General features: G+C 35.2%; 1 protein-coding gene across 1 annotated transcript in view; it reads right to left on the reverse strand.

The window, feature by feature from the left end:
- Positions 1–18467, reverse strand: part of SUGCT (succinyl-CoA:glutarate-CoA transferase) — a 327084-nt gene that overhangs the window by 259138 nt on the left and 49479 nt on the right. The window contains exon 9 of the mRNA XM_072329171.1: positions 7431–7526. Within this exon, the coding sequence (XP_072185272.1) occupies positions 7431–7526 (96 nt within the window). The remainder of the gene's footprint in view (positions 1–7430; positions 7527–18467) is intronic.

Here is an 18467-nt window from a genome sequence, read left to right on the forward strand (position 1 = left end):
TAGCTACTACTGAGCTGGGGTCTGAGCATATTATATAGCAGTATTGCAATACTGTTAGAGGAAAGAACCACAGACAAATTTATTAGCATGTATCAGTCCTAAGGAATTAACTTAATCAAATCTTGCATGACTTGTCTGCTTACTGCAAAAAGGGCCATCCTATAAAGCAGCAATCAGGTTCTACCCTAAATCTTCACTCAGTAATGCTCAATACTAAATACACAGAGAAATGCTAAGCAAACTTCATAAAACTTTAAAGTAACTCATAGACTGACCCACTCTGTGAAACTCTCACAGGACACTCTCCCACAAAAAACATGAGAATAAATACTATTTACACAGCAACACTATCAGTTAAATCAGTTCTGGATGGTCACATTCATGCTGACAAAGCATAGATATCACACAGATGCACTAAATGTGAGCAGAAATGCAAGGCTCACAGTGAGAGAAGAAAACAAGAGCAAGAATTTTTGTACAGAAGTCAATGCATGTGAGAGCATTTTGCATTCCTGAGGACAATATGCAGGAGTGAGACAGTTCCTAATTCAGTTGTGTTTCTGATAGCAGATGGTTCTCTTGGCTAAGCAGTAGCAAAGGTTCTTAATCAGGCCTAGAAGTACACCAAACCTTCACGCTGCTGAAAGAGAAGCATTACTCCATTACAAGCGAGTTCATAAGCAAGTGTTAATCCCCATGCAACATAGCATTTATCATTTTTCATACAAGTGCTCATTCCAAGAGGATTATCACTTCCCCATCCTGCCCTCTGGCTGACTATGCAGGGCAGAGAAATTCTTTATTCCATATGGAAGAGGAGAGGGAGGCTGGAGGAAGCAGTGATGATCTCTGGCTTTCAGTGCTGCTGTAGCTACTCCAATTTGAAAGTGTGAAGAAGCAGAGGCCAATACTCCAACAGTTGATGTTCAATGAGTACAGATGTGGCTTTCCAGAAGCTGTCAAGTAATTAGTGACATGTGGCCAACTAGAAAGATAAGAGAGGAGGAAGCTCAAGCACACCTTGCTTATGAACTTACACCTGTACAGATCCCGTCAGCCTGCCTGAAGAACTGACTAAATGCACCTTAGAATTGTCTGCTCACAGAATTTTACCTAAGCTTGCTTGGTCCTGTTTGAATAACAGACGCAACATTACAGTTTAGTTTTATACCTAAGATTTGTCAGTATATAAATCTATTTGCATGTGAATTGAAATTCCAGCTGCTTTCCCTAATATACATAAGCTCACTCTTCTAGCAAATTGCACTTCGAAGTATAAAGAGCACACAAAAGAACAAATGTAAAGTGGATTTTATTAGTCACAGAGAAATTCTGCTTTCATTAGAGGTACACCATCCTTAACTTACATCTCCTTGCAGAACAGTCACAAACTATACACAGCTCACCTTGGTGCTCTTATATGAGAGATGCACGTGAAGATGAGTTCTAGACTAATAACTGTCCATCACTGAGCAAAACAATAATACAAACATTATTTGTAACATATAGAGATAATAAAAACATTAGCACTGCATATACAAAAGCGGCCAATAATGCTGATAATCTATACCTACCATCCTAAGTAGATCCTAAGAAATAAATGTTGCAGCAAAAACTAGATTACATGAATGACATCTAGTGGACATGTCTTTTCATAACAATCAACATTTTCCAACCAAAACCATCACAAGCTTTACATAATAAAAGCAATCATGTGAGGATTTATGTTTGAGGGCTTCTTATTATTCATTTTTGCCTTCATAAAGTTAACATCATCCTTTGGACATGCTTTAATCTCTCCTGTGTCTTAAGACTCAATACTTTTCCATAAATCACCAAGCTCCTCAAATTCTTAAGGAAATATAGTCTTTAAAAGTTTCTAGGATAGTAGATACTCTGGCAAAGTCCTTGCCCATTTCAGTCATTTAAAGTAACTCCTTTGTGAGTCATTCACCAATACTGGCCAGGAAAAGCTGATTTGTTGTGCTTGAACATAACCTTGTACACCAAACCACAGTGTTTCTAGCTACAACAGCAACACAAACATTCATTAATATATTCAGGATGATTATGGCAAGAATCACTGGGATGCTGCATATACAAGTTTGAGTTCCCTTTCTTTCAGACTGTTTAAACACATTTGTGCTTTGAGAACCTGCGCTGTTTTACCATGATTGTGAAAAGTACTTTCAGGACAGTAAAAATGAAGTTTATTCCTCTACTCTGGATCTAACAAGTAAATTAAGTATGTTCTCTATGTACCCTTAGATCTTACTCATTCTTTCCAGACCAGCAACAAAATGAAGATCAATCTACAGATCAGGGCCCTGTTATGCTTTTCTTAAGGGTTACAACTTGACATGGATATTCCTACCCATAATGTTCAGCAACCCTGCAACATGTTTGGGAGCTAACCATGCTTCTGTAATACAGGCTAAATCTCTCACCCCACTAACTGAAGAACACGGATGAAACAATGAACAGCACAGGTAAGCAACAAGACTCCCCATAAGAGATAAAAAAGGAGATAAATAATGAGATAGTATTAACTACCAGCTATTGTTCCTTAACAACAACTGTATTACATAAAACTATTCCACAAATTCAAAGTTATTCATTTAAATATATATTTACACACACCTTTCAGGCATTGATTAAAATAGAAAGCCATGGAATTATTTCCTTCAAAAAAATATATTTCACATTTTAATTTAAAAACGCATTTCATTTCTATGTGAAGATGAAGAAGCTGTGCTATACAAATACAAGGTCAGTGTTTCTGAAGTGCCATTTTTGACAGGATGGGATACGTACGAACAAAACTGTACGTACATGTCATGTAATACACTGACCATGTCTGAAACTGCCCAAAGCAAAACCACTGATTTTCTGACAGCAGCTCTGACCAAGAGAGGTTTGACAAATGATTGAAAGACAATCTCAAGAAAGATAACTATATAATGTTATCAGTTTTGAATAACTGGGATTCATTCTTCATAAATGGGAACTTCTTTACACATCATTCCACAGATAATCACTATACCTTTCATTGACTAAAATGGTAAGAAAAATTCTATTCTAGAACTTTCTAACAAGCAGAAGGCTGTTATCATCACAGTGAAACTAAAACATATACATATTCAGTTTTGCTTTCTTATTTTATAAAATCTAGGATGACAAAGGATTCTCTAGCTTCTTCCTTCCTATTTTTATCTTATAGAGGGAGAAAGCCATTCCAAAAATATATGTATACACATGATTCAAGACATCTGTTGAGGATAGCCAAACTGTTCTTTGGAAAATGACTCCACACGGTGGAGAAGGCACACTTCCCTGCTTGAGAGCACGAGGTTTCTATTCAGAAAAATCTGTGAATACATTTAATTTTCATGACAAATGGGCAATACTTTCAGCAGTGACATTTCATTACTCATCACAACAATATAGGATAAGGGGCCCCTGAGGCAGTTAAAAAGTCCAGACAAGTACTAAGTAGATGAGGTTCAGACAGTAAGAAGGGTCATCTTGCATTTCCTGAACCTAGAACTCCCCCCAAAAATGTGTGTTTCATTTTTTTCCTCTGGGAATGTTTTACCTTATCAAGCGACTCAAGAAAGATTTTCTTTCATTAAATAAGTTCTAAACTGATATTAAGAGGAGAGTTTCACACATAAAACAAAACCTTAAAAATAATAGTTGAATTTAATTCCAAGGCATATTAATTGCAAAAGCATTCAAATAAAAAGAAATCAAGGCAGAAAAGAAAGTGACTATAGACCTAGAATCTTGTGTGGAACAAGCAGTGTGACATTTCTGAATAAAATCATATTTATTTTTAGGGTAGGTGGATATTTGCAGGAGCTTGGTCTCATAGTTTTCAAAGCAACTTTTATCATTATGGCCCAAGAGCAGATAGTCCTGAGCTGTTAACTAAAAGTTTGCATGTAAAAGTGATGTCCAGTTGTCCAGGTGGCTGATGGAAGGGTGGTAAGCCACCTGTAAACATACTATTATGAAAGATTCTATGAGGAGAATTTATCCCCAGTGTTCCAGCTGGAAGATGAATAAGTAAGCGTACAGATTTCAGCCACCTTACAGGTAAGATAGTTCACTGGTGAAACCATGAGAATGAGGAAAGACCTTATCACCCCAAATCAAAGACAGTAACACAACTTTACTTCGCAGCACATTTATGTAAACCGGATGCTTTTAAGCTCCTGATTTCCTTCAGATAATCATGGTGCAGCTGTAGCTAAACAACCTGTCTCATTATAGAAACTTGTTTAAAAAATGTACTAATTACATTTAAGATACAGACCAGAACTCAAGGTTTGTGTTTTAACATTTGAAGTTAAGCAAATTGGGATCTAGTTACACTCAAGATACTGTTCCTCTTAGGAGGATCAAAGTGGCAGCCTATTGAAGTAAAATACGCTCAAAGCAGATGGATTCTTATGAAGGGTTCAGCACTTTAAAATGTAGTTTCCTTTGAAAATTAGAATCCAGATTTTTTCACCTTTGTGGCACATTGCAAAGTTTGTTTCTATTGAAAACCTTTGCAAACTGATTGGCAAGCTTCCACACAGACAGCTATGTGCATAGCTCAAAAGACATTATGCACTGAAAAGAAGTTCAAGTTCTTTCTTCTGAGTTCTGGTGATGAGCAGGCAGAACTGAAAACTTCAACATTTCACATGGTTAAAGGAGAACAGTATCAGAAAATGAGAAAAATCTTTAAAAGAGTATAAAAAGCCTTCTGCACCAAACTCCACATCTCTTTGGTTAAGGGCTCATTACTTGGACCAGATTTTCAAAGGAGCCACACATCCTGGTTATTTCAGGAAAGAGAAAACCTAGCAGAAAAACCTAGTTTTAAATACAAAAAGGAAGGTCAGTCAAGGGTTAAAACATTCCAGGAACAAATTATGCTTCTAGTGTAACAGTTAAGTAGTAATGATGGAATTGGTAAAATTAAAAATCTAAATACACAAACCTAAACTTGGCCTTGTGAACAGGAAAGAAAATGAAGCCATTTGCAAAGATATTCTTGTCAAAATTATGAAATTGAAACTCCATGGAAAAAAAAAAAATACAATAGCATTCAGCATACACTGTTCAATGTTTTAAACAGAACACTTACCGTAACAATTAAAAGAACAATTAAGTACCAATCACATATATTTTAAAACATTTCCCATGTGTAATTTTCACATTTGGCTGGTATTCTAACACAAAGCTGATCAGATCTCTGTCACAGAAGGATATCAGAGATATTACCTTTTTAATGTCTACAAAAGTATATTCCACGATAACCCATACTTCCACAATTTATCACAGTTTGAGACTTTTTCAGCAGGATTTCAGGCTCTGCATCAGTTCAAAGTTATAATCCGCTATCAGCATGCAAGTACAAACTACAGCAAATGATAATAAAATAAGTTTGAGGCCATAGGAAGAAAGGAAAAACATTTTGCTACCACATACTTGTTCCAAGCTGTATACAAGTTCAATTTCCTGAAATGTAATTTTTATTATTTGAATAAGTTATCATTCATTTGGCCAAGATACCTTGAAACAAACATTCATAAAAACTATCATGATGGTCACATGTTAATTCAAGTAAGCAAAGATAATATATTGAATAACTACAATGGGGGATGGACTGTCAATTTTCAGAGATCTGTTCTAAAACTACACTGCAAATGAGCTATGGATGCAACTACGAAGGGAATTAACCTTCATTGTTGTGATTATATTCAAGTTTCTGAAGTTCAACTTTCTCATTTTACTTTGATAGTTAAGTAAGAAACTCCAGAAAACACAATACATTCAAAGTCATCATCAAATTATTGCCATGCTTGCCGATAGAAAGTTAACAGACAAGCAACAGAACATGGCAAAAGGTGCTAAAAGGATCCAAGTTTCATTTATTCAACCAAATGCAGTACGGCAAATAAATAAATAAATAAATAAATAATGTTTTGTTTAGTCAGGTTTTTGGTTTTGCTTATACAAACTTGAGACACTTCAGGTCTGTTTTGTACTTTCAATATACCAAAGTTCAAAAAGGGTTACACCAAAAGGTCACGTTACAGAAACATAGCACAACTTGCGTAGTGGATGCCTGGTAAGACTGTGTCACGTTGCACTACACAGCATGCAGAGCTAGTCCTACAAAATATGGATATCCTGCTGTGCTGACCAGAGCAACAGTAGTACATCTGAGATAAACACTGCAGGATCAAAATCAGCCTAGCAGAAACAGCCACATCATCTTCCCATAACTCTCAGAGGCAATTTGCAATCTACTCTAGCTGGTCCAAAAGTTGAAAGTCAACTAAGCAGTAGTGTGTACTAAAAATACATACATGTCTCCTGTAGAGAAAGTCCTTACAAAAAAGAACTGTTTTGCATTTTATACCTGAGAAGGCCTGCCTGTGATGTTTACCACAGAGTTCCTCATTTCCTAACAAGAAAGACATTGAGTGGTGTTCAGATGCCAGTTGTCCCAGACAAATTCTGGAAAATATCCCTATCAAGATTTAAAGGACTCCAGCCCGAAATGAAAAAAACCAGACTCTGCCAAGCTGGACACAAACATCAGTTTTGATAACAAGTGCCAAAAACTATGAAAAAAAGAATATACTAGGTATATACGCCCAGATCTCCCTAAGCTAGTACAACCTTCATCAAGATAACAAAATGATTAGCTAGGAAAGAACAAAATTCTTTGTTTACTTGAAGAGTTTCCCATACTAGCCAGAAGATAAAGCTTGCAGCAAATTTATTTCTTCTGCTTGTTTATATGATGAAGGTCATGTTATTTTAAGAAACTTCAACCTTTCATTAGATGTAGCAGGCTGAGTTCCATTGCAGAGATCGGAGGTCTGGTTAATTCTTTTTCTAACTTGTTCTATCAGTGAGCACTAGTGAGTTGCAGGAAACTCAGTAGAAAATGTCCAATATGCAAGAACACCCAGACTTTCATAGTCACTTAAGATTGTTCTTGGAAACTCAAAAGCTAAAAAAGAAGTTGCAGAGACAGAAAAAAAAAATAATTAAAAAAAAAAAAAGAGTTGGTGGCTGGCATGGAAGTCAGATCATCCTAAGAACAACAACAAAAACAAAGAAAAACCCTGCCTTCTCTGTCAGATTAAAAACAAAAAAAAACCTAGGCATCATGCTAGCTTTAAAGTCATCCAATTTCATTAAACCCTTTTGATCTTTTTCAGTGTTCTGTTACAAATCTATTGCTGATGAAGAAATATGCAAAATGCTGAAACTACAATGAACAACAGAACTTTGTCCTACCTAGACTCAGATACATTACAGAATACAGCAGGTCATGGGAAAAGTCAGTCAGTTCTCAACCGCATAATATATAAAATCATGAATTTCAAAACAGAATAAACCTAATGCTTTCTGTTTACCTGATATGGAACAATACTCCCATGAGCTGTACCCCAGCGTTTAGCTTCAATTTTGCAATTAAGGTAATTAGCTGCTACATGAGTAAGACATGCAACCTGGAAATAGAAAAAAAAAAAAGTATTAAAAAACTCAAAGTTCACTGGCAACTTCTTTGAGATTTGTGTGTATTTAAATGTCTTTTATGCACATAAGGGAAAATATTTTATGTCACAAAAGCATCTTTTATGTATTGCATATTAGGAGTAGCTTGAAAAAGGTATGAAAGTGATTAAGTAAAACTCATACCGTAGAGACAATTAGTTTTCCTCAACACTAGTAATGCCATGCAAATCCAGCATTAAACTGCCTTTAGAAATAAGGCAATGTTACCCTAAACTTTTACAGAATAGTTAACAGATGCAAAGCATCTCATCCAAATTCGGAAAGGAAAAGGAAGCACAATGAGTTTGTGAGCTAGAACTCCCATTTCCTGAATCCCAGTCCCATGCTTAAATCACGAAGACACATTCTCAGTCACAAGATCTTTATTTTCTCGTGTTCTCTTTCTACACGTGCAAGCTACAGAAAATATTTCAGAATTCATCAACTCCCACACCTTCTGCAAGATTAAGAGGTAGGCCTAAGTACTGCATGAAAATCAGTAGTTCTGCTATAGTCACTGTCAGATTCTTCATCACTGTTTCTTTGGGAGACCAGTATGGGACTGCATCTGAAGCCAAGTAACACGAAAGTATTAAAATTAGCATGAAAGGTTTTCACTAATTCATCAGACAATGCATTTGTTTCACACTCATGAAAGTTAGTAAAATTGCTTGCTTTCACGGTAAGATATGTGACTATTTTTAACCAAAATGATTATTTTCTAATCCTTTCTAGGGGAGATGTCTGAAATTTGATACAAAGTGTTTATATGTCATTCTGTCACTATTAATCTACATCAAAAAACAGAGCAATGAATTAAAAAAATTCACCAGTATTATGTGCACCATGTCAGAATTTCTTAAATTAATTTTCTCTTCCTTCACATGCTCTGAAAAGGCAACATGAGTGCATCAGTTCCATATTTAAAGCAAACATGTAATAGCAAATCGAGTTTATGTTGATGTAGACAAGCTGAAAACCTAGAAAAATGTACAGCAAATGATAATTTAACTGTTGCTGAAACACTACTAACTACAAATACAACACACTACTCATGAGAACTGTTGGAAAACACTTCGTAGCTGGGTTTCAGCTGCAGCTTATTATATTGGTGTCACTTCCTTCAGCTAAAACATTAAACAATGTTTACTCTGGTCCTCAATAGCAGATCCACTGGAAAATCTCAGCAATAAAGGAAATGGATGTAGAAGGGACTTCTCATTTGCAACTTTCCTCAGTAATGCAGAAAGAACCTCTATTGTTACAGTTAGAAGAGTCACAAAAGCATATAGCTTTTCCCACTTTTGGATGGAAATGCTAGATTAATCTTAATTCTGAGAAGGACATAGTGAATTAAAATTGAGCAAAACAGAAATCTTACATCAATATTGGATTCAGTCAAGTTGAGATGTCATTCAACTTATTTGCTGTAGAAACAGATGTTCTGCAAGCAAATATTACAATTTTTCTTAAGTAAATTGTGAAGGAAAAAGGCTACAAGTTCCTTTTGAATTTCTTCTGAGATGCATACCTTGTTTACAGTCAAATTACCCAGCCAAGAGGAAGTATTATTTTTATCATTATCATTATTATACAAATAAACTTTTATTGACCACATCAAAGTAAGTATTTCAGTACTTTGTGTTTTATGCATACACATACTTTGCTGAGTAAACTTTGTGGCATTTTGCCCCATTAGTAATAACCGTCTAATGAATTTAGCAGACTTCGAACACTTGCTGCTATTCCTACTGTCTCATGAAACTGTTACAGCAGTCCCAGGACCACTTGGCTTTTCCCTTTCTTTCTTTTCCTGGCTCATCTCATTCTCCTTGATCTCATCAAAGCTTTACACTCACTGACATAACACTATCTACAAGATCTTCTGGCATTTATGTACTTAACAAGAAATGCAGAACTTATCCATCTATGTCTTACAGCTAAGCAAGCTTCTAAGTAAAAGCATTAAAAATGACACTTCTAAAAACATTTCTACAGATATTATATCCCCTAGAAAAATACTGTTAACAAAACCAGTATTTCTCCAAATTCCCTTGTATTTCAAGGCTCAGGAAAGATTTCATAGCTTACAGACACTTTCTGCACAGAACAGCTACAACTTCTCAAACTGAAGACTGATCTGTATTAACTGTTCAGTTATAAATTTTTAAATATAGGTTTAAAACTGTTTCCTCAAAACACCTCTTTTCAGTAATATGAGATAAAAGTAACCTTTTGAGTGGTGATATATATAAAAGCATACCTAATATAATAATACTGACATCTGCTTGCAGAGGTAGATTACATACACAAATATGTATAATCATGTCTCTACAGATAAGCATTTCTCTGTATCTCATCAGTAAAAGCAATACACTTTAAGATTCCTTTCTGCTATTAATGTTGACAGCCAAATCACACATTTGCTATATACTTAACTAAACTAGAACAAAAAGAGACCTGTAATAACATCTGAAAATTTATGCTCAGACTATAGCAGAATCAGACAGATGGGAAGCAAGATACTGAGAGCCACAAGGTAAACAGACAAAAGAGACAGAATTTCAAAAGATTTTTTTCCAGGATAGCACATCAGTCAATTTATTACAATGAGTGCACCAAGTCAATCCATCATTTATTTATGTGCAAGCTCAACAAGTACACATGAAAAACAAACAAACAAAACAAAGAAACAACAACAACAACAAAAAAAAAAAAAAAACAGGTAACCAGAAAGAGGAGAAAAAAACCATTTTAATTAGATTTCCTACTTTCTTCACTCTCAAATTTCGTGTCTGTTTCACTGCTATGTATCTTAATAAGATGGTGATTCCTATTCAAGTTGATGCATATTTTTTTTCTCATTTGTTATTTGCTTTTTCTCAGAGAGGACACGCAGGTTTTCAGGAACTTTGAGAGACAGGTGTTTTACAGCAGTGAAGACCATTATTCTACAATATACTATGAAACTAGTAACCCAAATATTAAAGCTCTGTAAGGAAAAAATCATCCTGGAAACTTTCAGTGCCTTCTATTGTTGAAAGACCAATCATCTTCCACAGAAGAGGCCTCAACATTGCCAAGAGCTGTCAGTGAACATTACCTTATACTTGGGCAGATAAGGGACCTGAAGTTTAGAGCTCATCAGGAACATAAAGACAGCATAAGCACACCATACATCCATAGTTCAGGCAGATAGTCCTGTTTACAAATTCTTAAAGTCACTGTCAACAAAGAGGAAGGTTTATAAATTCATCAGTAGTATCCCTACATCTGTGCAAAGAAGCAGATCTGACCTTACTCTGAATTCCAATTCCTAACTGTCCGATATTACTTTCCCTCTCCTTCCATAGCTTGTAGTGCTGCAGTTGCTTTCAAGTTATGTTCTGCAGAGCAGCAAATTCCATGAATGACTTTGAAGAGGTCTATGAAAGAAACCTAAAAATGCAAGACTATGATTCCATAACCTAAGGTTTGCTGTTACAGAATCTCCACCCTTAAAAAAAAGCCTGTGGTCACATTATGAACACCAGAACTCTGGGTGAAAAAAAAAAAAAAAAAATCTATTTGTGTTGATTCTTTGAATGCTAACATCCATTAACTGAATGTGAGTTCCTCCTCCACAAAATGAAATTAATGGCACTGGAGTACCAACACATGGAATAATCCCAACCAAAAACAACTGTATAAAGAGGGAATCAAATCCTTACTGACCACTGGCTACAAATTCCTCACAGCAGAATCTATTTTAGGGTACTCCACTCAGGCACTTAAGAGGGTACACAAATCTGTGCCAGTAATCACATGCAGCTTGTGAGGCTCACTGATTAAAGATGACCATTTGATAGAACAGTCCTTTCAGAAACAATGGCATGCAGTAAACTGCATTCACAGAAATTTATTAACCATTAGGAGATGCTTAATAAACTACTAACAATTAAAATATAATAAAAACACAAGCAATTAAAAAAAACAAAAAACAAAAACAAAAAACAAAGGCATAGCATTTGAAAACCCTACCTTAGACATGAATTCTCAGAAGGTAAGAAAATAGATCAAAATAAGCTGAAGTTCACACAGCAGCACACTGAAACACTTCAGCACAAAACATGTCTAAAAACTAGATTTGCTTTATTAAAAACCTTTCAACTAGGTAAATATGGAGATATGAAAGCATCTTCACAGAAACAAGTTGCTTAGCAGAGAACTGAGTTCAGCAAAATGCATCAACAGGAAAAGGAAACAGTCCATGAATGATTTTAACTATTTAGAACTAGAGAAAACCACAATTAACATTTTTGTGTTTTTCACAGCTATAGCATCCAGCTATAATATAATCTCTTGATTACAATTCAATTAGTATTAACAACAGCAAAGACTTAATGTAGCTAATAGATATAGGACTTGTAATTTCAAAAAACAATTATTGTTCAGCACAGTTTCAAGCAAAAGTAAATGGCAAAGGAACTCCCATCTCCCTAGTCCCGACTGCAAATATACATATATAGATAAATATATCTATCACTTAAAAGAACTTGATGTGAAGCATCAGAAATAAAAATCTTGAACATAAAATCTAATAGCAGTGACATGAATAAGGAATTTATTTTTTTTTAAGTTGAAGAATTGAGTATGTTTACAAAAGAAAAATCAATTTTCTTAATTGAAGCCATATAGTAATTATCTTTTCCTGAAAAAGTAAATAAAGTTACCATTTATAATGCACTGGAAGAACTTGCATGACACTGCAACAGGTTACCTAGTGTTTATGCCTAGCTTATGCCCCATCCCTGGAGACTTTCAAGGGGAGGATGGATAAGGCCCTGGGCATCCTAATCTAGCTGCAGTGCCCCTGTTCACTGCAAGGGAGTTGGACTAGATGGTCTTCAGAGGTCCCTTCCAACTCTTAAGATTCTATAATTAGCTCAGCTTATTTCAGCTTCATAATAACATATTAGCAGTTCTAATGAATCAGTAAGAAAAAAAAAAAATCAATTAAAGAGATCACTAAGTGACTTCCAATCACTTGTTTGATAGGGGAAGTAGTATATGACCTTCTGATTCACTTAAATAATAGATATTTATATAAAATTTACAGCTAACTTCTAAGTGAATATGCAGACTAAATACTCCACTGAATCTCCTAGAGAGTCCCTGTTGGCCATTATGAACTCCACATGTTCTGGGCATTGCACGTGCTGCCATCTTGGGTTCCTTTCAAAAGACAGTTCCTTAAAACAAGAGTGATTCATCCAATTTCAAGTTTCCACTCCAAAGAATAAAGACATTAAGTTTCTCAGGAATAAGGAGAAACAAAACAAAACCAAAAAAAAAAAAAAAAAGGACCATCAACGTATTTTCCCATAACTCCTTACTGGAAAGAGATGAATCACTTTAACAGGAACTTTAAAAACAAATCAATTTTTGGCAATACTGGGACATAGAAAAAATTCAGCCAAAACAGTTAAAACTTTGACAGAGTTGTTAGCAACTGAAACCAGACTCTGATAACAGACATCACAGACAAACTTAACAATAACTGACACTTCTAAAACCATTGTCTCATTTCTCCGCCTTCTGTGAAGGAAGAATATATAATAAATGCATTATCTTCTACATTTTTATACTGCTCCGCTAAGGCCATGAAAAATGTAACATACAGAAGGTTTCTTTTGCTACATTTTATACAAACTTTTTAAGTACTGTAATACATTGTTATATTATTTCTTAATTGTAGCACGTCCCACTAATAACCTACAAATTTAATGTGAATTATAACTTAAAATAGTTAAGGCTTAATTCTATGGTGCTTGTCTGTATTTCATTTTCTGTTTAGAAAATAGCACAAACCAAATTCTTACTGTGGCTTCTACCCATGCAAAGAACTTTGCTTATATACAAACCTGTGAGAACAGGCAACAAAATAACATTAGCAATGTTTCCTATTATTTGCAACAGGGTAGTACCTAGAAGCTCCAATTTGGACTCCACACGCACTTTGTGAAGGATTCTACTACTTTATTGAATCAGTGAGAAAGACAGTTTTCCATGCAAAGATGCCAACACCCAAAAGGAACTGTACTATAACACTTCTCCTTTTTGATCTTATGATTAGAAACAGCGCCATGTACAAGTACACATACATCTAACTAGCACCTATAGTGCAATGCTAGTACATCTATATTACACTAGTACATATATAGCTCTCATCTTCACCTCATCAGCATTAACACTTCTACAAAAAATAAATAAAAAGCATGACTTCTGATTATTATTACCTACTCTTTGGATTATCACCCCTCCACAAAAATAACAGTAAATTCAATCACTTTAGATAGGTTTTCAAATTTCTCATTTGGTACATGGAAATGAGCCATCCATACTTGGCTGGGTGAGAAATGTGCAGATACTACACACTATCACTACCACTGTCAAATCTCTACTGGTTGTATGAGCCTCCACTGCTGTTCAATCTTTCGGCATGAATAACTGCACAAAGTGAAGAAAAAATGTCTTAGGCCACATAAAATATTTACTGTATGCAAAAATATCACATTAACTATACTTTAACAAATGTTAGTAAGCAACAAAACTTTTTATATATATAAATAATTATTAAAACATTTTAAAAAGAAAGCAACAAAAACAAAACTAGAAGGCTGGACATGAACAGAACACTGACAAAAAACAAGGTTTTCAGGGTGTCCAAATTTTACTGAGAGTCTTTCTTAAACAACAGCATCTAAAGGCACTCACAGAAACATTGATATTTTCTAAAAATGAATATTCCTTTAAATACAAAATCAGTTAAATATTGTAAAATATCAGTTAGAACTCCCACACACAGAAGCTACATCAAGTAGACTGTTTGCTCTGACCGAAGTTTTAGAATTTAGGTTGGAAATAAGGAAAAAAGCCTTTTACAGTGAAGGCAGTGAGGAACTGGAACAGGTTGCCCAGAGATGTGGCAACTATCCCTGGAGAATTTCTAGGTGAGTCTGGATCAAATCCTGGACAACCTGATTTAGCTGTCCTTGTACCTGCTTACCACAGGGGAGTTGGACAAGATGATCTTTAGGATCTCTTTCAACTCTAAAACTTCTATGATTCTCTGAAGCTCATCATCTTTTATGACAAGCAGGCATTATCAAAAAAGCAAGGTATTATTTGTTTTTATCAGAATCTCTTTTCCAGTAATTTTTTTTTTTTATTTTATTTTATTTTTTTTTTTTTTTAAAGGAAAACCTTTACTTTCTACTGGTTTTCCACAGGCTGCAATAAAAAAGTGCAATACTGGTATTAGTTGTAACACTACAACTTTGGACACTGTCCATTAGTTGGTTATGTGCATGACTACAAGGATGATACAAGAAGCAAACTTGTGGAACTGAATGAAATAACACATACTTCAACGCAACTTTTAAATGTTGTGAAGTTACAATAATTAACAAATTAATTTGTTGACATTTTTAAGCATGGTAATACTGCCTACAACACAAATGGGGTTAACCTATGTAGTTGTTAAGCCATAAACAAGTTAAAAAGAAACACTGTCCAAAGTTCTATTTGATTTGAGAAATAACTGGAGTTAGCATTTTCAATGCATCTGGAGTTAAAATATGGCACTTCTGTATAACATTTTAAATAGTGACAAGTTCAAACATTGTTCTCTGTCCTTATTAGGTTTAGAAAATTTAATTAGTACAAAAAATTAAGTATGCTTGAGTAAAGTATTTTCATGTAATTTTCATCATAGGAATCGAGTACTACAAATATTCATTCCAAAGAAGGCAAGGCAGTTTTACAAATAGCTGAACTCTGCCTTTCAGGCAGAGATGCACATTACGCAGTACAGAATAACCCTCAGACTAATTTTTGGCACTTGTCCTGCACCATCATGGTGGCAGTTCTTCCCTGTCATCTGGCCCAGCTCAGTCCCAGGCATCATTTAGTAGCGACCAAAATATCAGCATACTACTAACAACATTTTGGCTGAAACCAAGATATTTTGCAGTTCACTTATGAGCTAGAAATGATAAACTACAGAATGATAGAAACATGGAGAAATATGGACATGGAAACCAAAATCTCCTCAGACCAAAAAGTAATCATCAGTCCAAATCTGTATCATCCTCCTCTACTTCACTTCATAAAGTAATAATAATAATGCCAATCAGAGCTATTTGAGATAGTCACATAAAGCACTGCTCAAACCTTAGTTACCATTCCATCAATGTATACAAAAATGACAGGCTTGTGAAGGCTTATTAGAACTCCAGAAGCTCAACAGCAAACCAAAAATCATTAATTTTACTTAGTTACAATCTTTTATGACAAAAAATTGAAAGCTGTTCCATCAAATTACAACTCTCCACCTTGCTTTGAGAACAATCTTGAAAGGCCCTATCCAAACCTGACCAGTGTAGAGAGCAACTTCTAAAAACTTCAGTAAGTTCAGAGAGAGGTGAGCTTTAAGAATATCAGTTATAGAATCATAGGAAGGTTTACAGTGAACAGGATCTTAAAGACCCTCAAGCTCCAACCCCACAGGAGGGATACCTCCTGCTTGATCAGGTTGCCCAAGGCTCCATTCAACCCAGACTTGAAGGCTTCCACAGTTGCACTTCCACAGCTTTTCTACGCAGTAGAAAAAGGTATCTTAGCCTGTGCCAGTACCTCACCACCCTCATGCTGAAGCATTTCCTCCTGACATCTTATCTAAACATATCTTCCTTCAGTTTAAATTCATTGCACCCATCCTGACGCTGCATGTCCTTGTAAAAAGCCCCTCCTCATCTTACCTGTAGGCCCCTTGTTGTGGTTTAACCTGGCAGGTTGCTCAGCACCACACAGTTGTTTGTTCACTCCACCCATTCCTCTTAGGATGGGTGGGGGAAAAAAAAAAAAAAAGTATGTATTTGTCATATACTTCAAAACATCCAGGATATCCTTTTTCTCCTAATACTTAGCATGATCCTGAAACATGATCTGTTGGTAATTAAACACAGTAAACATCTTGATACCATTTCCAAAGTCACATCCATATTCAAAGGTCATCTCATTAAAAGAAATACCTTCCTTTGTCTTCAGATTCTCTCCCTTTCCCAATCCAGACAGTTGTTTTTATTTATTTTCTGTGTACTAAAAGGGCATATTTTTTCTATGTACTTCCTAGTCCTAATTGACAACTTAGGAAAATGAAGCTGCAACACATTCAGGCTTCGTTTCATTAGTAGAAGAAATAATACTAGCAAAGACAAAAAACATGAAAACTTCACTGTCAAGCAGCAAATGAAGAAGAAATTTCCCTTGCAATCTGGCTACAAAATCTGAACAAAGCCATCAACTCCAAAAACCAATTGAAATATGACATTCCAACAACTAACTTATCATTAGAATTCACAACACGTTCCAAAGAGGCCAATATGAAATAGTTACTGTCATGTTACTATGGTCCCCAGGACAACTTCAGTAACATTCTGGCTTCTTAAAACCCTGATGGATAATATCTTCTCTGTATTAAGCTGAGATCCTCGATTGAAATTTTTGAAAATAGCCAAGAAAAGTGCCTGATGCATAACATTTAATTTAAAGAACTACTCATGTTAATCCAGATTTGGTTATGTTTCCATATCAGAGCTGTGTAGTGAAAAAGAAAAAAAAAAATCTCCATACAAAGCACACCCACTTTTCTTACATGATAGAACACTATGTTTTGCAAGATGACACTCCATAAGCTTGTAAAAAAGAACTCTTTGTCTAAACCATTGTCAAGACAAGTGTGTAAGAATCCTGTTAAGGGCTCCTGAAATCACCAGAAACAATGACCTCCCTCCAGAAAAGCAGACTTAATTTATTGTAACAGCAGCAGGATCAGCGCAATGAGAAGATGTTACAAAAAGAACGCTCACCCATCTCCAAAGATCTAGGCTCACAGAAAAACTCCACAAAGGAAGGAACTCCAGCAGAGGATCCTTCCTTAGCATCAGTCAGCCCTTAAATGAGGTTCAAGAGAGGTGGAGCCAGACTCCATCCCCTTACAATCACAAAGGTGAATTGCTTCCACCTGCACTCCTAAGGCTTACAAATTCTCTTCTTCCAGGTGCTCAATCAGTGGTTCAAGCTGTGACTTAACAGTTGCTATACATTTATGTATTCAGAAAACATATAACTTACCAGGTAGAAAAGCACTACATTACTGCCAAGATACCCAAACAGCATTTTAGTTCCACAACTGCTATTTCTCATACAGCTCATTGCTGAAGGATCCTAGGATGCCATATGTGACCTCCAGGCAGCATGTAATCAGTATCAGTTTCAAATATAACTAACAGTTTGTAGATGTGTCATGAAAACTTTTAATGGAGACCACTCAAAGAACTTGAAATAAACAAATGCCTTAAACAAATGCATTTTGGGAAAAAGTGATCCAGAAACACAAGAACTATTAGACTCTAAACCTTAGCGTTTTCTGAACTAAACTGTCAAACTAAAGCCAGAGATACGATGTAGAAAATGACTTATGCCAGTTTTTTAGGGTTACTTTAAAATCTGAAGATGAAGTTTCCTGTAACAAACTCAAATAAAAACATAATAATCAGAAGTGCAGAAATGTCTGATGAACAATTATATAATACAAACAATATTAATTGTATTATCCTGTTTGTAGAATCTGCAAAACAACACACTCCAAAATTGTAGAAATGTTTAATGTAAAACACTTCTTGAGTATTTTCAGTCCAAGAGAAACTGACTTATTACAGTATTTCTTGGAGCCTGGTTGCAATTAAATACAGGAAGGATATTAAAACTTCCAAGAGATTTCTTTTTTTTTTTTTTTAAGCCACAACAGAAGAAAAGGCGCAATTGCATAATTGGAACCAAATCCAAAACCC

This window comes from Excalfactoria chinensis, chromosome 2 (assembly GCF_039878825.1).
Source record: "Excalfactoria chinensis isolate bCotChi1 chromosome 2, bCotChi1.hap2, whole genome shotgun sequence".
Taxonomy (NCBI): Eukaryota; Metazoa; Chordata; class Aves; order Galliformes; family Phasianidae; genus Excalfactoria; species Excalfactoria chinensis.